Genomic DNA, 26,051 nt, shown 5'->3' with positions numbered 1-26,051 from the left:
GTTGGCTTCACCTGCAGATGCAGAGAGCTTCAGCTTCAAACCCTGGAAGACACCTAGCTAAGAGGAAGGACATCCTTTTACATTGGGGTGAGAGAATAGAGAGGAGTTGTCTCATGGGAACTAATATGTTAATCAGCTTATTACAAATAAGTTGTTGTTCTTGGTTTTGATACATGGCTGGCTGGCTGCCAGCTATATATATGGTTCTGTTCCTTATCCTCATTATTGATTAGACCCTGTACCCTCCAACCCCAGCTATATACTCCTGTGCTTTCCAAGTTTTGACATCTTTGGAGGTTGCCCTTGTACCATGCTATGTTTATTTTTACATTAAAAGTTTTTTTGGTTTTGGCAACTCCATCATTCCCGCCTATTTATTCTGCAACAGTCTCCCTGGCTGGCCTGGTCCTGTTATGGCAGCCCACAGTGGCCATAACCTCCTGCCTGAAGCAGCACAGGAGGATGAAAACAGGGACCATGGTCAGTTTATCATTGTCTCTGCTGCTCCCTCCTCATCAGGGGAGGACTTCCCACACTTTTCCCCCATTTCAACATGGGATCCCTCCCACTCTGTTGAACATGGGGGAAGGCTCAGGCAGGTTCTCAAAAAAGCCACCCCTGTAGATGTCCCAATATCAAAACCTGGCCAAGCAAACCCAATAGATGAGGTTTAAATTTTTTTTTTTAAATCATAGCTAGTTCCTTAAACAAGTATTTTGTGTGGCACACCCTCTGCTTTAAAACAGAATTATCCCTGGATTGTAGTGGGGCTGGTAAACTAAACCAGACACACTGAATATTAAGAGGGCAAAACCTATGCTATAAAATGTAATGACAGCCCAATGCCCATCTGTGTCTTAAACTACCTAAAACAGCACTAAAAAAAATTGACCCCAAGTGCCTAATAGTATCAAACAAGGCTTATGAGAGGAATGTAGCTCTAGTAATTCATCTGTCCACATGAAAAAATTATTTTCATTCCTTAATGAACCCCTGAAGCTGTAGTTGTGTTACCAGAATGCAGTCACAAGACTGCTAGACACATGTAGTCACATGAATACAAGACAGAAAGACAGGAGAGAGAAAATAAATAGGCATTGGTGAGATGGACAGACCACCCTAGTATGTTGGATCATGAGTGTTCCTATATGCTACAAAAACTGCTCCTTCTTCAGATGGCCAAGCTTCCACTACAGAACTTAAGGCACGCAAATAAATTAGTCACATTAGATGGTGAGAGATAAGTTGTCCCAAGTTCCCAGAGAGAACTGTGACACATTCTAGAGGTGACATCTAGCATATAACATCAAGTCTTTTATAATTATTTTAGTAACCACCTAATATATCCAGTGAACAAGTTCTGAGATTTATCTAGTCTTGAAACCTCCCGAGTCTCAAAATCCATGTCATTTTCATAGTGTTCTTGACATAACAGAAAACCGAAAGTTTCTTACACACATATAAACCCCAACAAGACAGGCATATGTAATTCACACAGGATATGCCTGCAAAGAATAACCACAGTGACAGTTTAAAAACATTATCTTCTTACCTGATGCAGCTTCAGAACTGATGTCATCTTTAACTACAGAAGCTGGACTTAGTGGCAAAACATCATCATCAAAACTGATCAGATCTCCTTCCACATCTAATTTATTTTGCAAAGCAGATGCTGAGGAGTTGGCTGCAGGGGACAATTCCCCCAGAGATGTTAAAACTTTTTCTTGAGCAGATAGAGAAGGTCGTGGAGGAGCAGCAACTGGTTTCAGTGAGGCCAAAGAAAGGGCAAGATCTTCTGAGTAACATGACTTTTTAGGAACAAGAGGCCTTGGAGCAGGAATAGGAAATTTCTTCGGTCCACTGCTGTTTTCTGCAACTGATCCACTCCTCACATCAAGAAAATCACTACTGCTGCTTTTAACAAGGCTGGGTTTTGGCTTCTTTGGCAATTCAGGTTTGGTTACAACACTGCTCCCAAGTATTTCAGGCAGAGGCTGCAATTCCTTGGAAGGTGTTGATTTGCTTTCAGTCCATGCATCCAACTCTTCTGAAATTCTGTCTACCTCTGGCTTTGGAGCAATGACTGGCTTCTTTGTAGTAACGGACCTTGGGACAAATGAACGAGGGGCAATTTCTGGCTTTTTGGATGATCCTGAGGTATCATTAGTGCCTTGGGGTTCAAAACCTTTGATACTTGAAACAATACTATTTTGGATCCTTTCTGTACTCATATTGTCCATCACCAAGTGATTGTCTAGTAAGCTGTCTTCATCTAGAAGAGATGACTGCTGAATTGGAGGTTGCTGCTGTTTTGGAGTTTGCTGCTGTTTTGGAGTAGAGTGGTTCACTTCTTCTTCACTGTCTATCTTACTTTCAGTACTTTTGACCACAGGTCTGAGATTGCTTCTTGATCTTGGCTTTGGCACAGGACATATCACAGCATTGGGATTTTCTTGGCATCTCTGACCTTCATGATTTTCGAAGACCATTAAAGGATTCTCATATTCTGCAGGAGAATCACTCAGAACAGATGCAGGAGGCCTAGGAGTTTTAAGAGGACTCTGCCCTGCTAACAGAAAAAAGGTTTTACTTATCTATTCCAGAACATTTAATTTGTATTATATTTTGACAGACATTAGGATGGTAGGAATTATGGCTTTCATTGAGAACTCTACCAGTGCTTGTAAAAATACAGTTCTGTTTCTAAAAATATGAATGGAAAAATATACAAACTTTAGGAAAAAGCTGAAGATTGCTGAAATGCATGATACCTACAAATTGAGTTCAAAACCTCCTGTTAACTTGCAGCATTGAGGGGCATGCAAACAAAATCCAGACCAAAGAACAGTACAATAGCTTCCCCAGCTTAGTATGCACGCTTTTCAGTCTGAATGTATGAAGTGCTACTGCTTTGATAAGGTATCTGAGCTCCTCTGGCCCCAAAGTTCTGACTGTCATTTTGGCTGAGTTGAAAAAGACTTCATGATACTCTGAATGCAATAGTAGCTTTTCAGAAGGAAGGATTTTTACAGAAATTTACAGTAGTAATAATTCACAGAAATTTAACTGTTATTCATATTAAATCCTGCAAAGGCCAACAACAAAGTGCATCTCCAGGAGACAGGGTAAGGTTTGCATCACAGAGAAATCCAAAACAGCCTCACCTCGACCTGATTCCCAGTGTGTAGGAACACTAGTTTTTACATTACTTCCTGGCAAATGGCTGATTAGCTCCTCTGGAAAGTCAGTTTGTGTTGCAGAAGTAGTAGTTTGTCTAGAAGCAGCAGCATTATTGTTATTTGTTGTATTGACTTGCACTCTATTGATTTCTTTTATCACCTGCTCATACGATGGTGGAAGCTACAAAACAGAGAGATAAATATTAAGATACATCCAAATATGATGCTTTAAAAAAAAGGCATATGAATTAAAAATGCTAAATTAACATATACAGAGGAAAAGAACACTGTTGTAGTCTTCTATTCAATGCAATGAAAGTCTAAACAAACAAAAACTGTTCCTCTCTAACCTAATGAGCTTTTTGCATTTGTAAATTAAACAATGCCTCATGTAAATTCACACTCACTTCAGCTGGAAGATGCTCATTTCTCCTCCACTGAGCATGAGATGAAGCAGAGGGGAATCCTAATCCTTGAGGAGTGACAGAACTTGCACCTGGAAACCAGGAGGATGGCCGGAGGGGTTCAGCAGCAACTATTGTAATTTCAGGACGCCTGGAAATGGAGGCAAAGGGGAATAATTGCCTAAAACATTCACAAATAGTTATTTTAAGTATAAAAGACCAAGGTTTTCTCAGAACAGGAAATAAAAGTAGCTCAGTTTTTTTTTTTTTAACTAAAGGTGTCTTTCCATGATTTCAAAGCAACTTACCTGACCTTTCTAACAAACATTTAGGCTTTCATTCAAAGCCCCTAATTAAATCTCTTAGCAAAAAAGTAGGTTTATTGGCTTCAGTGAAGTAATTTAAATGCTAAAAGTACTTAAACATAAGTGTAACCCAATCAGATGGCAGAAGTCTTAGTCTTCACAGGATAACAAGAACTAATCATGTGTTTGCCCTTAGCCAGCTACAATCTGAAAACAGCAGGCTAGATTGCTTCTTGGCTAGATTACCAAAAAACTCGTGTATCCTCAGACCCCAAGGGAAACCTTCCAGGGTGCTAAACGGGGGCAGAGCAAGCCTCACAGGGCCTTTGGAACAGGGGCTGTTTGCTTCCATCACCCAGTACTACAGAGACTTTCATGAGAGTCAAGGACCCACAGGTATCACCCCTGGTTTACCACCATACCAGCTCCTTCAGAGCATCAGCTGCAGGGGTGGCCCATGCTCCCAGGACATGGTCCCTGCAGCATCACTGATCCATCCAGAATCTCACAAAACTTTCACTTTGAAAAAGGACTTCTGTGAGTAGATAAAACATCTGCTTACAGAAGCTTCTGTCGGCTGACAGAAAAAACGCTGCAGAAGGATAAATTCTAAAGCCATTTTAAAAACAATTTAAAAAAAGAAGGGTACAGTTCCTTCACATCTAAAATAATGGCAGACTCAGCTCACCAGCTATCCAGGTTGGTGACCTCCTTTCTCAGTACCCTCTTAGAAACTGAAAGGAGGCTTGAAAGTGTGCTTATTTTCATTATGAAGTGATCCCGTACATACACGTCAGCAAAATAAAACAGTTCTGCAGAGGTTTGATGGTTATTTGCATTCCCTCTTTGAGGACACATACAAAAGTCAATGAGAGAATCCCTCAAACTCTTAACCTATTGTGCTTAAAAATCAAAGTATTTCTATTTTTTTCTAAGTCCACTCTAAACATACTAAGAATAGAGAGAAGGAAAAAAATAAACCAGAGAAGAAAGGCATAAAAAGCAATACTGTGACACAATCTATCAAGTTTTACAGTAACACCTAAGTGCAATATAAAGTGCATCATACCTTCTATCCCTCTGTTGATCACTATGGCTAGAGGTCCGAGAAGCTATTTAAAGGAAAGAAACAAAAGTTTTTAAGAGGTTAAAATATACTGTCACAGCAACGTGAGGATAACAGCAGAGCCCTTACCAATCTACTATCAATGAAATTTAGAAAATAGAGCCTCTGATCCTAAATCCCAGATTTTAAGATAGGCCAAGTGTAAAAAAACCCTATTTTGTATCAAACATGAGAAGCTTTTTAAAATATTCAGAGTGGAGTTTCATAATAATTTTTAGTCTCTCTATGTCGAAGTTACTACCAAAAGAGATGGTCCTGTCCTCTGTATTCTTCATTCCCACACTTTCCTATATTCTGCATTGTGGGCACCCTAGAGTTGAAACTTCTTTTCCTTTCTTTAAAATGATATATGAATTAAACAAAAAGAAGTGTTAAACATATCAGGCTTTTCCTTTTGATGGGTAATTTCTGAGATGTGCTCTTTAATCTTATTTAATGTCTCTGTTTGTTTATAGAAGGGAAAGGTACTAAGGCACAGAACTTAAAAAGATATTTCACCCTCCTTCATGTAAAAAAAAAAAAATATTAAATGTTCCCAGCCAGATATTTGCTGAAGTTGAAATCACTTGTGGATTAAGAGCCAGAAACATTTTTATTTTCTAACCATGTGTTTTAAGTTGCATAAAATAAGCAAATCTTCATTTTTCTGGTTTTGTCATATTTGCATTCAAATATTTTTTTTTCAATGGCCACATTGCATTTTCATTTGGATTTCTTCAGAGAGAAAAACAAATTATCCAAGGGATAATTTTTTTTGCATAGGAAGTGCAATTTAAGGAAATGGTAGCATCTCATTGTGCAACATCACAGCATCATTAGCCAAAATCAGCAAAGCATACTCGATTGAAGAGTTGCAGAGCGCTGTGTCAGACATACCTCTTCAACAGGGCATTTTGGATGTGCACTATTTATGAGCACTAGAGAAAAAAAAGAAGAGTTTACAGAAGACAAAGAGGTGGTGAAGGAGAACAAACCAATGCTTCAGAGTGCCAGAGGCCAGGATCAAATGGATTAGTCATGCAAGGGTAGCGCATGTGCCACTGCTGTAAGGGGATAACTGTAATGTCTATTCACAACATAGTGTCCTAAAAAATGAAAATAAAAATACATTTTATTTCTAGCTGCATGCCAATTTTATCAGTGGCTATTTAGAAGTTTTCCTTGCAATAAATTTAACCATGAAGAATATAACCGAACATGGAAATGTCCACCACACGGCTCAACAAGGAAACACAGTGGGAATGAGGAGAGTGAAATCAAATCTCTTTGACTGCTTTTTCTAGTTTAAAATTACAGTTTATTTGGGTCCTTTTTCTTCCTTCCATAAATAATAATTTACACTGAGGACTCCATATAGGTGCATAGAAGTTGGGATCCCGTAATTTATACTCTCACCTACCACAGAAGTATGGGCAGGCAGGCTGATCCCAGCAAGAGGTATACCTCAAATGATTTCAGATCTAAATCAGTTCTGCAAAAATTGTTTGACTAAGTAAATAAACACCTCGCCTTCACTTTCTTCTTCAGAGATCTCAACACAACACTGATCTAACACACACACATTAGAGGAAAAAAACCCCAAACTGACACAAATCAATTAAATCCAAGCTTACTTTTGCAAAGATGATAGAAAAAAGTGCTCTTTTGGTAAATATAGTCAATACAACTGCTTGGGTTATAGCCAAATTCCAATGATAAAGACAGGAGAAATAAAAGCTAATTAAGGAGGAATGTAAAACTGAATCGATAATCCTGTTACCTTACTTCACTATTTCTTAATTTCTGGATAAATTCTACAAGCTCTTTCTTCCTGTGAGACTGTAAATGTGCTTCAATTTATTAGAGTTATTAAACAGGAAAAACCTAAAAAAAGCCTGAAAGACCTCTTTCCTTTCTTAGCATAGGCAAAAAAAAAATAAACCCAGTGAGGTATCTATGTAACACATCAAGCTCCAAAATTCAAGTAAACAAATAAACTCTTTTGAAAACAACACATTTAAAATATTTTTATAAAAATAACTTTACACTAATGAAATCAAGTTGCTTCCATGTACAAAAACAAGTAATATAAACAGGTTTTTTTTTAATGACACTAAAATAGGTCTTCCCTTTTTCTGTCAACATCTCCTCTACTCTGGCTGTCACATTATTTTACAACTATACTTTTAGAATGTATTTTGTTTTGGAAGCTCTTAAGAGGATTTAAATTCACAGTAGAAACAGAGATGAAAGCTACTGCATCTTCTGCTCTTAGGTATTCCACAAATGCTATGGAAAAGAAAATACAAACTTTAGAAATAATCCTTGCCCCCAGACTTGCATAGCTTTTATTCCTTCACTATTTCAAAGAAACTAATTTAAATTTAAAAGTGCATGAAAGAAGACATGAACTGTTAAATACTGTACACACCTGACTTAAAAAAAAAACACAAGAAAAAACCCTGCAGCTATTTTTCTGGCCTTGTGGTCTTTTGATCCTTTAAGTCCATTCTTCTTTCCTTTTGTGGATTGTCTTGAAAAGATTTATTATTAATTTTTCCCTCCAATTTCAAATTATGACAATTTTAAGATTTAAAAAAACCTCTCTTCCATCGGGAAGTCAATGGAAATGTATTCCAGTGCTAGTTTATACACTGACAACTGAAAACAGTTTGTTTCTCAACTTCGACAATAAGAAATGCTCAGGGTGAGAACCACTAACATTTTCAGAAGCTTATGCTTCGGGGTATATCAACTCATACCATTGTCACTATTTCTGTTAGTTGTCAATGAGGCACTTTATTAGCTAGTCAATGAGGCATCTCATTAGTCATCTCATACTGTAAATCTCATACTATAAATAGAGGGCAGATCAGTGGCTTACAGATTCCTCTTTTGTACATATTTTTTAGAAGAATTACTTAGTGGGTTTTTTCCAATTATTTTTAAATGTGTGGAGGCAAAGGGTATTCCTTTGTGCTGCATACTTATATTTCAAATTTTTTCCTCAACTGTCTCTTCTCAGGGTTCTACTTTTCAAGTGTACTTAATATGTCACTTGTATTTGAAATACATACAGATTATGGTGCAGAGGGTATTTTAAGCTATGGATCAAAACACCATATAACAGTAGTTGTATAAGTACAACCACCATTATACCACAAACCCATAAACTTTGATGTTACAGACAAGCTGGTGGCAACAGAAGTCTGACATACAGATCTGAACCTTTGGAAGAGAGCTGGCTTAGAAATTAGTCTTTCAGGCAATCTCTTAAAGCAATACAAAGACAACTGAAGTTATCAAGAATCTGTTGTGAGCACCGAGTGCTTCCACAATGTACACACTACATAACAATATTTGTGTGCTTCCATTTAGAAACCTGTATGAAATACTGAACAGTTTTGTCATTACTGAGTGTTTTAAAAGCAAGTTTAATTTTGCATTAAAGATTGGAAAGACATCCTCAGATAGGCCAAGCCTTTCTACAACAACGACATGTGCAAATATTTTAAAACACACTTTCTTTCAATGCTTTCAAAGACCAGGCTAGACATTTCTTTCAAATCTATGAAATACAGAGACTAGTAGATTAAGAAGCTATTTGTTTTACTATATAGATGCCTAGGAATAAAAGTTATTTATTATCTCAAGGAAAGCCTCAAGGGTGGGCATACACTCCCTCCCTTACCTACAAAGTAATGCAGTTTGAAGAACTGAAAGAATGTTCCTATGAAAGAGGCCACACCTGCAGTCTTCAAAATATCAAAGGTGTTACGTTACTGCACAGATCCTTCTTCAGGGAACACTAAAACAGATAATCCTCAAGCCAACACCAGAAAAAAGGGCCTTGATTTCACCCAACATCTGATTAGACTATTTCTGCATGGAAAGGCTGTGAATAAAAGATGTGCATGCATCTCTATTTTCTCCCAAACTGCTTCTTGGCACAAGGGGAAAGTCTTGCTCCTTTTCTTGTTCTGTTTCCAGGCACCTCAGGGAAATATCAGATTGTCCGACATTACAGCTTGGTTGATTTAATGCCTGAATGTAGCTAAAAAGATGGTGATGTCCAATTCCCCTTGCAAATACAGATTTTTGATTCCCCTTGAATGAACGTTAGCACTCATGTGACCCCACAGTGAGTTCACAGTGATAAAAAATACTGTCGTCTGTACAGTTTTTGTCTCACTTTACCTCCCTGGACCTGTTCACCTTGGGCTCAGACCACCAGCAGCACAGGGGAAGGAAGATGACACCCCAAATCGCAATCTCTTTCCTGCCTGTTTCCTGGCTCCAGTGCTTCTTTGTGCAACTTCAGGGAGTGAACTGATAAAAAATAACCCAGGGAGGTAACAGGGTTACCTCTTCCCACCCCCAGGGTAGTCCTCTCTACCCTCTTCACAGCTAATCTAACTGTTAGACACCAGAGAGGCTGGCATTGCTGCTGAATAAAATCTTCATAACTACACCCTTAGAGCAAGCCTGGGTTTTTTTCTCAATTTTACTCAATTTTGACAATCACGATTTATGAAGGTACTTCACTCTTTCCTACACCTTTCCTTGGGCTGTATGTTCCTGCCTCTGCACCACTCTGCATTATGCCAGCCCAAATGTTTTGTGTAGATGGGGAAGAGAATGAGGTCATGGAATTGATCTGATTGGGAAAAAGCGGGAGCCAAAAGAACCTAGGAAGCCCCCTAGGAAAACAAACAAAATGAAAAACAAACAAAACACACAGCCAAAATTGGCTGCAAAACTGCCAAATGGAAAGTCACAGCTTTAGAGTGCATATAAGCTGTTATGCATCCTTCATTCAGCCATGCATTTACTTAGGACAGAATGAGAATAGAACAAGCCCACAGGTTCTTCCAACCTTTTAGGATAAGAGACTTGCTTCTGTAGCCTGTTTCCAAACAGCACCCTGGTCTAGAAGAGTGGAGAAGCGAGTGAAAACATTGTTCCCCTTTGCCTCACTGCTGCAGTATTTGGCTTGCCTCTTTCTACTTTCTTCCACATTTTTGTGCATGTTTTTTTTGTGCTGGCATCAATGGAAACAGTTTCAATTATTTCAGTAGTAGTTGGATAAGAGGGATGTGTCCAGGCCTGAGACCATCATTAAAGACCCTGGGGTAAATTTTTAAGAGTTGAGATCAAAAGATTACTTCTGAGCAGATCTCATGTTCACATGCTTCCTTCCTCCAAGTTAGGTTGGGCTCACTCTTCTGAATCCTATGGAGCAGTCAAAGAACTGAAAACGACAGCATCTTTCTATCTGGAGTTGTGGTCAGTGCGCCAAAGGAAAATAAACCCTCTTTCTCTCTGGCCACAAGAAATGGAGAGACTTATCCAAACAAAGTGGTATACAGCATTGTCCACAGGTGGGTAAATTGAAACCCTGTACATACTTACCATGTTTCTTGAAAATTTGAGAGTAAGAGCCCAAAGAATCAGGGATTAAGAAAGACAGATTTCTAACTCTGTTTAGGAATTACACTTGGCCAGTGAATATCATACTTTTTCCAGATTAATGGCAAGGGGAGTTAGGAATTATTCAGTGTCCATTGTAATATAGGTTCATCCTAACAGCACTGGGTACTGGAGTACAAAAAAAACTATAGTTTCATATACAATGCCTTGCTATGTACATGGATATTATTTTGCTAGTTTATTATCTCAATAATCCACACGGTACTTACATTTCATCTTAGTTATTTGTAAGTTGTAAGTAAATAACATGAGCCACAGCTTCTTGACTGGATTTATATGTGATAATGCCTCAAAACAAAGAATCCCTTGCTACTTCATTTTCAAAAACATATATATTAAATGCTTAATGATCTCTTAGATGATTTCTCATTTTGGCAAGGTACGGGGGCTTAGGCAGTCTGAATAATTTCTGACTCCACCCACAGAAGGCCTCCAAAATCTGGTACTCTCTGTTTTCCCAATTCCATCTGTGGCAGCAGTAGCACAAATAAAAGTGTTGTATTTTAACGACAGCATAATGCAGACTTGCTCTGAGTAAAGCTTTCATGATGCCCTTTCACTACCTCCAATCTAATCTACACTAATGAGTCTCTGACTAATAGTTCCAAGAGAAACAAATCAATACTACATACACTAATTTATTTTCTCCCATAACAGAATCCTGAGGGTTGTCTCATTAATATGAAATTAAAGTCATGTACAGAAAGGAAAAAAACTGAAAAGAGAAGAAAGTAACAGCATAAAATACTTTGAAAGATGTATTTGAAGAAACTCTCTGCCTGGAAACATCATGAGCAGGGAAAGGGGAAAAGTACTTAAGCTGAAACCAGGGAAGAATAATTTGGACTTCCATTCAAGCTTTATAAACAATCTTTTATTTTCCAAAATAAGCCCAGTACACGAGTCTAATTCTGTCCCCAATGCAATGAATAAGCAGTTACTGCAGATTTCTACTAAATAAAACAATCTTCTATTTTGTCAAATGAACTAAATTGGGCATGTCTAACCCAAGCTCTTAAGAAGCGGATCACATCTATGCACAAATGCGTTAGTGCAAAAATAAGAAAATGTTAGGAACTGGAATGAAGGAAAAAAGAGATAGTCTAAAAAGAAAGGGAGAAAGAAATTACAGGCCCTCAGTTTTCTGCTCACTTACTTACAGCTACTTCATTTTTGCACACCAAGTTAAATAGTTACTAAAAAAAAAGATGTAGCAGTCTTAAAACATTATAGTTCTCAAAAAGGAAAAGTAAACTTACATCTCTTGATTGCTGCTCTTATGGATGACAAAGGTCCTTGGCTTATTGAAGAAAAAAAATTTAAAACATGGTTAATGTCTCAAAGAGAAAACAATTAATTAACATCATGCAAAAATTCCCCACGTATTGAAAAGGGTTTGCCAAGCCTGTTTTTCCTCATGTTGTCATCTTACAGGAATTTGTCCAAAACTCCTGGTCTATACAACCATACCCAACCCCTTTTAATGAAAACCAGGTTACAGCTTGGCTTCAAGATTCCCCAAATATAGAAAGCCAATTATTAAATCCATTATTTCTCTCAATTCTGTCTTGAAGTTCACATTCCGTCTCATGTGGGTGTGCATATTCACAGATTATAAGCATTCATTGATTTCACATTCTCATAAATAAATAAAATTTACATAGTGAAGTAAAAACCTACAACCTTTTTGCTAAATATTTTTTAACGATTACTTAACAACTTGTCTTCCCTTCCAGTTGAGATAATATTTTTCAGTAATAACTTGGTGGGTGGGGTTAGGAAGACAACATGACCAAATATTTGTTGATACACAAGGACAGAGAAATGTTTCCTTTTGCCAACTGGTTTCCTCAGTAAGACTAAGACTTCTGATGCCTCTCCTCTGAATGTCCTATTTAAGAGATACAGAAGTCCCTACTATTTCTGCAAGTAAAAATCAAATCTAATTTGGGATTATCATTTTTAGAAATGCTGCAATTTGAAGAACATGGTATTAATACATTTTCTTCCACTTTGTGCTAAGATACAGAGGAATTAAAACAACACAAACAAACAAACCAAGCAGTTCAGAAAAGAAGAATTTTTTTCTGTTTTTTCACTTTTAAACGCAAGAGATTAACAATATGTATTGGTGAGAAGCCTCTGGAAGTGCTGAATGGACTTTTTAAAGGCTGAAAATAAATAGACTTTATCTGGTTCAAATCAATACAGTATCTAAACAACAAAACACAGGTATACTAATCAAGCTTTTTCCAGAAGCCTTCCAGCACCAGACTTCATCAGCAGGAATGTTAGTACAGGGAGTGCATTAGCATTTTAAGTCTGCTGTCACTCTGCTGGCATGCAGCACACCAACTCTGTCAGGGCTCAGTTTAGCTCCACATGCACGTGATGGCTGCAATTACTCCAGTGCGATGAAGAGTGGGGGGATTTGGAGGAGACAAGAAAGAGACAGTCAAAAAGGGTATGGATGAAAAAGTTGTCCCTCTACAGTCATTCTGGAATCTAATCAAGACTAGAAATTAATGTTGGTCTGACAGAACTGTTTTCTGAAACAGTCTGGCTAGTCTAGGATAAACAATGCCTATTTGTCTGGCTTCAGAAACAGTTCAAATGTGGCTTGGACCCAATCCACACTGCTCTCAAAGCTGCTTTAGAAAATATTTCTATCAGTCATATTTCACTGTGCATTTTTAGCAGAAAAGGGTTCTAATTTTCCTTCAAAGTGTCCCATCATAATATAAACTTATTTTTAAGAAACAGTTTTAGTTGTGTTCATCACAGAGGTACCCTGGACTCTTTTCTTAGTTCCTCATATTTCAAGTCTCTTTCTCTTGGATGTTCATTTTTGAAGCTTTATTATTTTCTTTCATTTCTCTGAATAACTACAATCTTTAGGGTTTTAATTGTATTTATTATCAGACAGGGGGAGGAAGAAGACCAAAGTCTGGTAACATGAATCTGAAATCTTCTGGAGCAGCAATAACTTTATATACAAAGATTTCAGGATTTAAGTTTTATAGGCAGAAATTAGGAAATCTATGAAGCATATACATTCAAGTATCAGTAAGAACAAAAAGGAAAAGCTTTTCCTCTGCTGGCAAAAGCCCTTTGACCCATTGCACTCTGCCTCATAATCTGATAAATATTTTCATATAAAAGCAAGTACTTTTAGCTGGAAATCATAGGAGTTGTCATGTAGACACAAGTTTCAGCTTTCCACATGGCATGAGGACCAAAAGAATACATAGAAAGCATTTTTATAATCAAAATGCAAAGAACAAAGAATTAAAACCTTTCATTAAACCAACCTAGTGAAGTTGAAGAATGGATATATCAAGGGCAGCAATGCAGCTCAAATACGCAACTATCTGTAATTTAGAACCCAGAATAATATGGTTCTAATAGAAAATTTATGATCTTACAGGCAAAAACAGCTGTTGGAAGAGTTTTTCTCTTCCACTTTCCATTAGCAGGTCACTCATCAACAACCTTTTGGCAAAGCACTACATTTCCTACCCCCAGGAGAGTTTGATTCAAATCTAGCTTACAATTATTTAAGCCCTTTAAAAACACAGAAATGACAGTAGATGCATTTTTTTTCCCCATGAAGCCCTGCAAAAGAACTGCAAACTTCCTAATTTCGTTATATACTAAACCCCAAGTAATTTAAATAAGATGCTGTTCTTGGAGCAGCTGATGATTTTACCCATACCTTATGCTGAGCCTACCTGTCCCTGCTCCATAGAAATCAATTCCTGGTCTTCTATTCTGTGTTGCGAAGAAAGAAGTGATAAGGTTGCTCTGCTCCACAGTTAATACCATGTTTTTGCTCAAGCCATCCAAATAATTAACATAACCAAATCAAATTTAGTTTTCCTATTTGATGAGGTAGGAGCTGCAGCAATTGCTATCTTGCATGGTCCTTGCCTCTTTTCCACCTCCTCCTCTTGTTCATAAGGCACAGCAATGAACCAGAAGGCAGAAAAAAAAAATCATATCAAACACATATGCCAAGGAAAAATTCATCCATCCAAAATGCAACTTGCCCCACAACTACATGAGAACACCCGAGGGGACAGTGCGACAGTAACTCACTGTGGGGATGGGAGACAGCAGCTCCTGTGCCGCCCTGCAACGCACACAAGTCAAGTCCAAACTCATTACTGCTGGAAGAAAACCTTGCAGACAGTGGGAAGTTTCAAAGTACTAAGGAATCTTACAAATATTAGCAACAACACCAGAGTCATATATAATATGGAATAAGTAAAGATGCAAGCTAGTCCTCCATCACAACCACCACCATCCACTGTCCCTCCCCTCAGCTTTTAGCATGCAGGAGTGGACAACCAGAGCAACTCCTCTGACATCCGCACATTTATTCTAGAGCTTGCTAACTGCTCATTTAAATCACAATTTTTTTTTTTATTTCCAGCTAAGGCAATAGGCTTGAAGAGTTTCCCCTGCCAGTTCCTCAAAATCCACTTTGCACCCAGAAAAACCCAGTAAGTTTAGAGGGGATCTGTAAGTTGCTGTGCCTGCTATGCTGAAAGCAGTTGGATACTTCCAAATTGGCAGCAATATTAAAAGGGTCCTATGGGTCCCCATTTCTGAAAGATACAGAACCTGTAGTAGTGTGTTTCAAGTTGTTAAACATCTACTCAGTCTTTCTGGTAGGCTCTGCTCTGAGTTTCAAGGACAGGTTTCCTAAATATAAATATTTGGGGAAAATGCTTCAAAAGCATATTTTGGATCTGTACATTAGGCAAATAAAATTGCCAAAAGGTAGACCGGGCAAAGAGCTGTAAACTGTTCAGTGGAGTAAGTGCACTTACTGTGCATAAACCATGGTTTCTCCCTCATTAGGGGCTCTGCTTCGACACTTCCTTGACTGAGTATTGTCTCTCTTCAGAGACAATTTCAGTGTAGCTACCAGGTTTTTCAAAAGGCTGCTCCTGCAGGGCTAACTCCTGACCCAACACAGCAACTGTAGGAGCATCAGTCACCTCAGCAGTCACCACAGAGCAGAGAGGGGGAGGTGTCGTTTAAGTGGAATAAAGCTCAAATCACACAGCCATCTCCAAGGGAGCAGGCAGGGAGTTGTGTCTGCCCAGAGCAGGACAGCTACTTAAGCCAAGAGGCCTGAAGGTTCTGGGCTATCTTTTCACCCACCCAGTCCTTTAGCTGGTTCAGGAACAGCAGAATGTCCAGCCCAGTGGAGGGCACCACATGGGCACTTTCCCACAAGGTGGCTGACAGTGAGGCAGCTTGGCTGTTGAGTGCAAACAGGCAGAGGATTGATGGATTTCACTTGCCGCTAGAGATCACAGGCAGGACTGGCTTGTGACAACCCCCTTCCTGCATGTGAGGCTACCTACAGCCTAGGGAGGGCCTCCCTTGGCTATCTACAGTCTTCTGCTCTACAGGTTATGATACTGCTTGGGATAAGAAAGACATCCCAAGCTACTAGCCTGTCTCATCATCTCTTGGTCATCTACTTCCACACCCTCCTATTGGCTTGCATGGGATTCTCAGCAGGAATTGAGCAGACCTTCATATTTCCTGCTCCTTTTATCAGAACCAGGACCTTTAGTTTATTTGCCTAAACGGACATAACAATGAATATTCTACAGGAAAACTGATTGTACTTTTTTAATACATCACTCTAGGTATAAATAAAAGCCTAAAGGGGGAAAAAGCCAAGAAAAATAATGAAAAAGAATGATCAGTTGGTCTAAAAAATTAATATTCTGAACCATCTATTCCAAGGTCTCAAAATGTATCCTTAATGTCAAGTTATATGAAGCTTTTCATGAAGTATCAATCCTTAGGTTCACATACCTGCGTAAAAGTTAAACATATGTCTAATTGTGATGGTTATTGACCCTACTTTGTACTCACACACAGAGTAAAAAGAATTAAAATGTTGCTATTTTTAAAGTCTTGTGACTTCTTGGAATGCAAGCCAAGAATTTAAAATAGCTCATGCTGAAATTACCATATGGCAAAACACTAGCTTAATAAAAAGCATCATATATTCCTCTCAGTCACTTTAGAAATCATGCCATCTTTTTAACAGCCAGTGTACTATACTGCAACATTCTAAAAACTTACTAGAAGACACTACTTCAAGCACAAAATACTTTAAATATCACCTAAATTATTTCACTGCAGACTGAATTACATAAAGATGGTAATAACTTTATCGCTAAATTAGGGATGGTGCAAATGATCAGATTTACCACCATTACAGGCCCAAGACAGACTTACTAGTTCTACGAAAAAGCTCCTAAAGCTAAAGCAGAAGACTCACAGCTATCCCAAATTCACTATGTGGGTACAGTAGACAGAATTGTATTAATCCTGTGGAAGTCAATTTGTACTGAAAATGCAGCCACAGTGGTCAGCTGCCTCAATGCCTCCACTGCTGAGGAGCCCCAGTTCTCTAGCTGGTAGTGTAAATAAGCTGACACAGCACATGGAGTCCAGGTGCACTTTCCTTATCAGCATCAGAAAAGCAGACAGTGCACAGCCAATACTCCTGGTTCACCATTCCCCATATTCACCACTTCCACCAGCTCTCCTGTGTTGTTGATGGCATGATTACAAGTCTGCTGGATTAGCCACATGATTTTGTTTACAACAAAGAATCCCACCCCAAATATCTTGATTAGTTTTCAGCCAGACAGGCCAACTGCTCCAGCTGGCTGCAGAGCCACACAAGCATCAGGGTGGTACCAGAGAAATGATGGGAGTGGATGGGGAGGCCAGCAGCAGTCCTTGAGGTAAGCAGCTCAGCCTCCACTGACAAAACAAACCTTAAATCCATGACTCAGCCACTAATCTGACGGTAAATCACCAAATGCTGGCTATACCTCATGTCAGCTGTTCTTCTCATCCTTCTGTATCAGCTGATCCATTCTTTTTTTTTTTCCTTTTAGTGCTGATGATTCATATTGACTCACTAGGAGATCAGACAAGCACCAGAAAAAATCACAGTTGACGGCACCTTCTCCCCCACAGTCTTTCTGTAAAATGAACACTTGCATGTTCTCTGCTAGATCATGCAAGTCCTGGCCCTGTAGGTACAGGAGGCTAAAAAAGGATAAGAATCACATGCTCAATAGTATAGATGGGTCATCTAGAAATTAAGACTTATCCCCACACAACTTTACTTCTCTCTTGGGTTCAGCTTCAAAAGCAAGAAATCCCCAACCAGCAATTAAGTACAGTGACAATACAATCCTCATCAATATGCTGAGATTTTCTGCTTCTGCCTCACTTAATGAATGCCACAACAGTGACTTCCCACTGTCTGGACAAGTGAAGATGTAGTTAAGCAGCAGCTAAAGTCCAGCTGCTCTGCTAATTAAAATAGATCACATTGATCAGCAGAGGGAAATCCTTTCAGGAATTTCCTCTAGCTGTTTCTTCAACCACTTATTACATATTCATGTGTTTGTCGCTGTCATACTTTGGGATTGTATTTTAGCAATTAAACCTTCAATTTTAAGGTAGAGCACAGGCAGGAAGTCAAAGCAAATCATGGCAGTAGATTATAACATTTCTCACTTCAATTCTCACAGCAGCCTAAAAGTCATGAGGTTACAACATCGTCCACATTTAATAATTTCCAGCTTAGACCATGAAACTGAAACACCTCCCAAATTTTTTGTGAATCTGAGTCACTTGGCTTGTGTGCACCCTGAATTAACTCCTTCCTGATCCTGAGCTACAGACATTCTAGATAGATTTCATACAGCATTTTCTTTCACTCAACAACCCAAGCTGAACTGCCCCTAACCCAAAGATGACTTTACAAACACAGTCAGGGAGACAAATCCTTAGAGCATGATTCAAGTCAGTCTCAGTCTTCATTGCACACTGACTGATTTCAGCTACCAACAAAATGCATGCTACAGGAAGACTTTGGCCCTCTTGTAAGAGCTAAAAAGGCTACCCCCGCTATGTCATCTATCATACTCACTGTTATGATAAGCCTGCTAGTATGTTTTGATTAAAATCAGTAAACAGTATTTATGACTAATGGCAATTTAATCTTGGTAGTAAATAATTATAGGAGTAGAAAACATCTATAATTTTAATAATAGCAGAATAGCAACGTATCACTGTAAATGTAAATGAAGGTATCACTGAATTGTTATAGTGATAGGGACAGGATATTTGGACCCAGCCAGCATTATATTCAGATATGAAAGCAACCATGAAAAATAGAAGGGAAGAACCAGCGCTTTTAAATAAAAAAATTTACCCGTAAAGTGTAACTTCTGCTGATGGAAATACTTTACCATTAAAGTATATAGAGTTTCTGCATTTGCACATGGGGAAAGATGTCAGTGTCCTACTTTTACAGTTAAAGAGTACAAAACAAAGCCTATTTCTGAAGAATGCTTTTTGATTCAACTATTTGCAGTTGCATTTTAGTCAGTAAATCAAAGCCTTCTCTAGCCACTGATGGAACATTCTGCTTGCTTCATACATCTCTGTACATCAAATATAACCTGGTAGCTAAATGAGCTCCAGAATCTCCATAACTGACATCATAGATTAATAAAACCTGGTTTAATCATGAAGGATGAGCAGGACAAAGGCATAAAGAAAACCAGTAAATCTGGATCCACAGGATTCAAGGTGTCTTTACAGGGCTTTAACTGTTATAAAGTATGAATATTAGATTTTCTCCAAATAGTTTCTATATTTCATAGAAGATAATGAGTATAGTGGTAAGACTATCTTTGAAGTATTGTAAAGGGAAAAAGCAGTATGTCAATGTTCTCATCAGACTACAAACATTAATAATAACTGTAATAAAATAGATAACATCACTTTTATAGCAGTGAGTATCTTAAATCCTTACTAAATTACTTATCTGCAGATCAGTAAGGAGAAAACAATAAAGCATGGGTGGGGAAATCACCCAAAGAAATTAAAAGATGGGTATATTTCAGCTGGACTTTTGAGAACAGAGAAGCTTCAGAATAGAAACACAAAAGAGCATTGCTCCAGAAAAGAACAAGCAAGGAAAAAAAGGGTGTTGAATGCAAGGGGAAATACTCAGCAGGACCCAGATGATGCATATGCTAGAGGAATCCAGTGAAGAAAGCTCAGGTGCTTGCAAGTATACAGATGTCAAAGACGACAGAGCAGTAATCCGACCAAGGCAACAAGTTATGTGTTTCTTATTTTGCCTAGATATGTTTGTTTCCTATGTTTGTGTAAAAATCTGTAAAATATACGCCCATTTGCTTTAATTACTGTGCATGCTTTGCGAGGAAACTAGAGTAATAAGGAAGGAGCTCCTGGGGAATCTTGAGGCAACTGAGGCCTCTGACAGGTGAATTACTGAGTCTCACTTCCCAGGAACACTACTAAATAGGTTCTGCACTCAGCAGTTGAAATAGTATCTGGATATTGCCTAGTCAAAGATTACCAGCACAATTCCAGCACTGTAATACAAAAGACAGATGTTTGGGATCTAAAATGTTAAGTTCAACCTAACCCACAGAACTGGGATTACAAGAAGCATTGACTACTGGTATGACCTCAGTGCCAAAAAATCAGTTAAGTGCCTTTGAGAATTTCAAAGTACAATTGCAAATGCTAAGTTCTTTGACACGTCCCATGCCATAGGATTTTTGTGCTCCTTCAGCCTAATTCAACTTCTTTATAGGCCAGCCAAATCAAAAAAGTAGCATGAAATATGCTAAGGAGTTTAACCTTTATCTGACTGAGGAAACAAAGGGAATTTCCTCATTGTTTTAATTATAGATGTCTGTTGAGAACAAAGGTATTTGTTGTGAAGGAACAGCCTACATGACAGAAATATTAATACATATGCATCAAACATAGTGAAGCTTTAACTGAGTGCTTAAAAATGAGAAACAAAAAAACCAAAACCCCTTCTACAACATAAATATTAACCACATCTTTTGGCTGTTGGTTCACACTACAAGGTTATCCATATCAAGAAACATACTGGTTTCAAACAGGCCATTTGTACTTACAAACAAATAATGTAAAATGCAGCAGACATATTAATTTTCAACCCACTTACATTAAAATCTTTCAAATGTAAAACCATATTCATGCATGATCACATCTTGTTGCAATGTACTGCTTACTCACCCAGTTACACCCTACAGTGTATGAGATCCATGAACCTGTAACAGTGGACCTTACAGAATGCACAGGGCACATAAATTCAAATAAAATGTTCTAACCACACCCTTCCTGGACCTGTCATTCCATAAGGTACCTTGCATGCAGCTCAGTCAGAGAAATGGCATGTTTTCCTGAGCACTTTTCCCTTGCCCTTCTTGAAATACTTCATTTGGTTCTATGTCATAGATATTGACAAAGCTCTTGGTTGCAAAATACAGAAAATTATTCACCAGAAATTTGCACTACATAACAACAAACCCTACATTGACATATCTGTAGGTCTGCAATGTTTGCCTCAGAGTTTAAACAGGACCTTAAATTTCAGTCCTTTTTATACATTCACAATTGATCCAGCAACTCTGAGATTAAGGTCAACCACTCCAAAAAATAAGCATCAAAGATTATTTTTCAAGTTTTTTAATTCTGATTCTACAAGAATTTTGGTATAGTGTAAAGGTTGGTAAAGTTAACACCTTTGCTAGCCCAGGCTGGGGAAAAGCATTCAAGTTTACACATACTCAAATTATTTTCTAAGAATGAAATAGAAGCTTTGAGCCACAGAGCCAAAGAAATGATTTAAATCATTCCAATGCCTATAAAACCTGCACGTATCTGACTGCAAAATCCTGATAGGCAGGAACAACACTGAATTTGCTGCAAGAACAAAATACCTACCTCAACAATTGAGAGGCGGCCTTTAAACTCTGGGGACATTTCTCCAGAGAGCTCATCTTTGAGCAAGTCACCATGCAAACATACTACAAGACAAAAGGAACTTCCTCCACACTCAGTCATATATCCTGGCTGTCTTACAACATCATGGACCTCAAATTATATGGCAAGTCAGTAAATACTACAGTCTCTAATGGATGATTACAACTTGGATGAAATAATCACTATCATTTTTTGCCATTCAACCAAATTTAGCTTCAGAAACAAACACCTTGTAGAACAGATTGAACCGGACCTTGTCAGAGCAACAACCATAAGAAATACCACTGCAAAACATTTCACAGACACAGATATCAATACCTTTCCCTCACCAAACACATAACTTTATCACATACTCCCCCAAGCACTGCAATCAGTGTGCCACATGCCATCAGGTAAACTAGGCAGAGGAAATTACATAGAACCACAAAGTATCAGCTTACTCCAGCAACTGAAAAAAAAACAGAAAAAACAGGGACCAGTGGGGTTACCCTTCTCTTATAGCAACTACTTCATCTCTAACCTCTAATCCTTGATCAATATTTTTACAGGGATAGGCATAGAAAATAAATATTACTTTTTTCAATCTCCGGTGCAACTTAAATGCCCTGGATTCAGATAACATAACCAGGTGATTTCTCTAATCTCCACTCTCAGTGATGCCCTTAATTCCAAAGGCAGTAAATGGTTTCCCTCTTTTTTTCTTGTATCAGTAAACCTTCTTGCCTCTTGCTAAAAATGCCTTTAGGCCTCCAAAAGTAATAGCGACCTTTTCCTTAAGACTACCTAATGGATTTACATGATCTATTTAAAAGCAGAACAACACCATTTTAACTTTCTCAAGAAGCAGCAAAGCTATAGGGAATGACAGCTCAGTCTCTTACACTACATAACATAGAAAGCATTAGAAAATTAGCAGACATCAAGGTCAAAAGAGCCAAAGAGTCTTTTCAATGTGCATTGTGAGGTTAAGCTTTGGTATTGCTTGCCACAACACACTATGTGTATGCCAGAAGTGTGTATGAATTTAAAAAAAAAAACCCTAATGAAAACCCACTGTTGGCTTAGAAAAATGAAGTATCACTTCTCTCAGAGCAATGCCAGCAGGGAAGGGAGGTGATCCTGCCTCTCTGCTCAGCTCGGGTGAAGCCCATCAGGAGTGCTGTGTCCAGTTCTGGGCTCCTCAGTGAAAGAGAGACATGGAGCTCCTGGAGCAGATCCAGAAAAGGACAATGAAGATGATGACAAGGCTGGAATATCTCCCTTAAAATAACAGGCTGAGAGTTGGGCCTATTCAGCTTTGAGAAAACTGAGAGGGGACCTCAATGTCTCTGTATCTGCAGGGAGGGTGATAAGAGGATGGAGCCAGGCTTGGCTCAGTGGTGCCAAGTAACAGGACAAGAGGGAAGAGACAAACTGATGCACAGCAAGTTCCACCTGAACATGGGAAAAAACTTTTTTACTGTGCAGCTGTGTCAAAATGTCCAGAGAGGTTCTAGAGTCTCCCTCACTAGAGATACTCAAGACCAGTGTGGACACAATCCCTGCAATGTGCTCTATCATGACCCTGCTTGGAGCAGGGTTCTTCCCATGGTCCACAACAACCAGGCATTGCTACAGGCTGAGGGAAGAGAGGCTGGAAAACTGCCTGGTGGAAAAGGGCCTGGGGCTGCTGGTTGATAGTGTCTGAACATGAGCCAGAATATGTCCAGGTAGCCTTCCAGGCCTGTATCAGAAACAGTGCAGCCAGCAGGACCAGCGCAGTGATTATCTGTATGTACTAGGCACTAGTTTGGCCATACCTTGAATTCTGTGTTTAGTTTTGGGCCCCTCACTACAAGATGGACACCAAGGTTCTAGGAATGTCCAGAGAAGGGCAACAAAACTGCTGAAGGGTCTAGAGCACAAATCTTGTGACAAGCAGCTGAGGGAGTTGGGGGTGTTTACCCTGAAGAAAAAGATGCTCATGCAAGGCCTTATTGCTCTCAACAAACACATGAAAAGAGATTATATCAAGGTGAGAGTCTGTCTCTTCTGCCAAATAACAAGCAAAAGAACAAGAGGAAACAGGTTCAAGTTGCATCAGAGAACAGTGCTGTCATTTCAGATCTGTCTTTGGCGGAAAAAAATAAATGCTGTTATTAACAGAAAGGATTTCTAGTTAGTTCACACCGTAAAAAGTTCATTTAACGTAACTCATTTCCTTGCCAAGAGCCTTGGAAGAAGAAGACAGATTGAATAGTAAAGTAAATAATCTTTTGTCCTATACACCAGTAAGATGTGTGAGAAAGCCTCTTCTGCAGCTGTCATTAAAGTACTTGTCCCATCGTACTGTTCTCTTTCCTCCTAGTTGTCCAGCCTTCAGGAGCACTACATGCTTTTAGCTATTCATGGACCTATTATTTTAGAAAGGGCTGTGGAAACAAGGCACTAAAACAACACAATGGTTTTAAAAACAGCTGTCCAAAGAAACTGTGTTTTTGGGAAAGGAAAGAAACTTCCTGACCTGGTTCAACCACAAAACGATATCTGGATTGTTTGAACTAATACTGTATTCATAGAAACATAAAATCATCAAGATTGGAAGAGACCTTTAAGTTCCACTGTCAACCCAGCACTACCATTGTAACCCCTGAACCACTAAACCACTCAACTGTATCATAAAGCACCAGATCCAGACTTCTCTTGATCACCTCCAGGGATGGTGACTCCAGTACCTCCCTGAGCAACCTATTCCAGTGCCTGACTACCATAACAGTGATATTTTTTTTTAAATAATATCTAATCTGAATCTCCCCTGTCTCATCTTAAGGTCATTTCCTCTAGTCCTCTTACTTCTACAACCTCTTTTCAGGTTCTAATACTAGATACCAGATACTGGTGTGTGAGGGAATGGGGAAGCATAAGTCCAATGACGTGAAGAATCATAATAGTAAAATCAAAGCCATTTCTTTTTACTAAGCATTCATTCCAAGCAGAAGTATTGCCTAATAGAAATGTAATCTCATTGAGGAACTTCTTTTGCTTCCACCAGATATTATCCTATAGATCAAAAGAGAGATTTAATAAAGTAATTACTGCTTGTGGTTGGAACACCCTGAGTAGATTTGGACCTTCTCCTTAATTAGAAGTCAACCTTTGCCTCAAGCCTCAGGCGATGGCAATGTTCACCATAGTCAGATGACAAGCCTCTTGTAACAATAATCCCTAGATTAAGATGCAGCTATGCATACTTATACAGACCATACTACTATGAATAGTTTCCACTATTTTAGTGTTGCATGGTCTAACTTCAGTACTCTGTGGCAGGGGACCCTCCTGTGGCACGAGACCTGGAGGTGACTTGCCTTGATTGTGAGCCACCGAAGGAACAGGCAACATGAATTTTTGTATCACTGGATCTTAGTTCTCTTCTTGAAGCTGAAGCAGCTGTAACAGATGAAAAACCAGCTCATCCTTGTGTATACTAGGGGCTAATACTAACTCAGCTGAGCCTGTGATTTGTCAGAGATGGCCAAAACTAGGACAAACTCAGTAAACAAACATGGCTTAAATTCAAATGGTGATGTCTGCGCTGAGCAAAACACCACTTTTGAACAGAAAAATTTTGTAGCAAAATCAGAAATGCAATCTCTCACAAACAAGAGGATCAGAGTCCAAATACAGCTGTGCAAACTGCACATGATACTGTACATTATACTAAAATATATTTAAGAGGATGAAATTATCAATGTGACAGGCCTCACCAGGAATAATTTAGCCCCATGATGTAGTAAGAAAGCAACTGTAATATGCTTTAAAAGAGTTCTTGATTAATCATTTCAGTGTTCAACCTGCCAAATCAGATGTTGCTACTTAAGGTAACTTATTCCCTATACCAGAATAAAGAACAAAGACACCAAAGAAATAACTTACAGTGAAATTACAAAGGTGAGCAGTACAGAAAAAAAGAGAAAAAAAAGAATGAAATAACAATCTCTTCTCTTTTGTGCACATCAGAGTAAGAGGCTGTGAAAATGAATATAATTGCAAACTGAGCACTCCCACTCAAATTCCAGAATCAAAGGAAAATGTAGATACTGAGCCTAGACAGAAACCTACATAAATCCTCAGGGAAATAAACTAAAGCTCCAACTCTTAAAAAAAAAATCAACAAGAAATTCTTTCAGAGACAACCGAGCAATTGCTACCTCTGCATTCTAAGTTCACAATCTGCTGAGTCTGTCTCCTGAGCAGATATCCTGTAGGCTTCCCCTAGCAGCTCCTCCTCCTTTTCTGTTTTCTTTGAAAATATTAGAAATACCTTTGGAAAGAATTCTCTCCCAGCCCTTCTTCTCAGTTACCACATAAATTTCATCTGCTGTTCATCATTGAGAAGTCTTGGGGAGAAAAAAAATAATTATAAAGAAGCAGAATTATAACCATGACTGATTAATTTGGCTTAAAAAACGTGCAACTGAAAAAAAAGTGGCTTCCTGAAACCACTTTTTTTTAGAACTAACGTCTATCATGGTTGTTCATGTCCCAGATAATTCTCCTAATGCACAAGGAGTGTGGCCATGTGTCTGGATGGTCCTCAGTACTTTGTACAGGAGTCTGTTCTGAAAGATGATGGAATGGCGAAACTTGCTCATGTACACAAGAAGCCTAAAGAGGCAGTGAAATTCTTTCGGTG

The 26,051-nt window shown here is 38.6% G+C and overlaps 1 protein-coding gene across 1 annotated transcript in view; it reads right to left on the bottom strand.

The window, feature by feature from the left end:
* SH3D19 (SH3 domain containing 19) overlaps positions 1 to 26,051 on the bottom strand; it is a 78,141-nt gene that overhangs the window by 28,630 nt on the left and 23,460 nt on the right. Inside the window, exons 2-6 of the mRNA XM_062493650.1 lie at positions 11,743 to 11,820; positions 4,958 to 5,000; positions 3,587 to 3,734; positions 3,165 to 3,360; positions 1,553 to 2,569 (exon numbers count right to left, since the gene is read on the bottom strand). Of these exons, the coding sequence (XP_062349634.1) occupies positions 1,553 to 2,569; positions 3,165 to 3,360; positions 3,587 to 3,734; positions 4,958 to 5,000; positions 11,743 to 11,820 (1,482 nt within the window). The remainder of the gene's footprint in view (positions 1 to 1,552; positions 2,570 to 3,164; positions 3,361 to 3,586; positions 3,735 to 4,957; positions 5,001 to 11,742; positions 11,821 to 26,051) is intronic.

Source organism: Cinclus cinclus, chromosome 5 (genome assembly GCF_963662255.1).
Source record: "Cinclus cinclus chromosome 5, bCinCin1.1, whole genome shotgun sequence".
Taxonomy (NCBI): domain Eukaryota; kingdom Metazoa; phylum Chordata; class Aves; order Passeriformes; family Cinclidae; genus Cinclus; species Cinclus cinclus.
The sequence above is the reverse complement of the archived record's forward strand: the minus strand, read 5'-3'. Positions and strand labels throughout refer to the sequence as shown.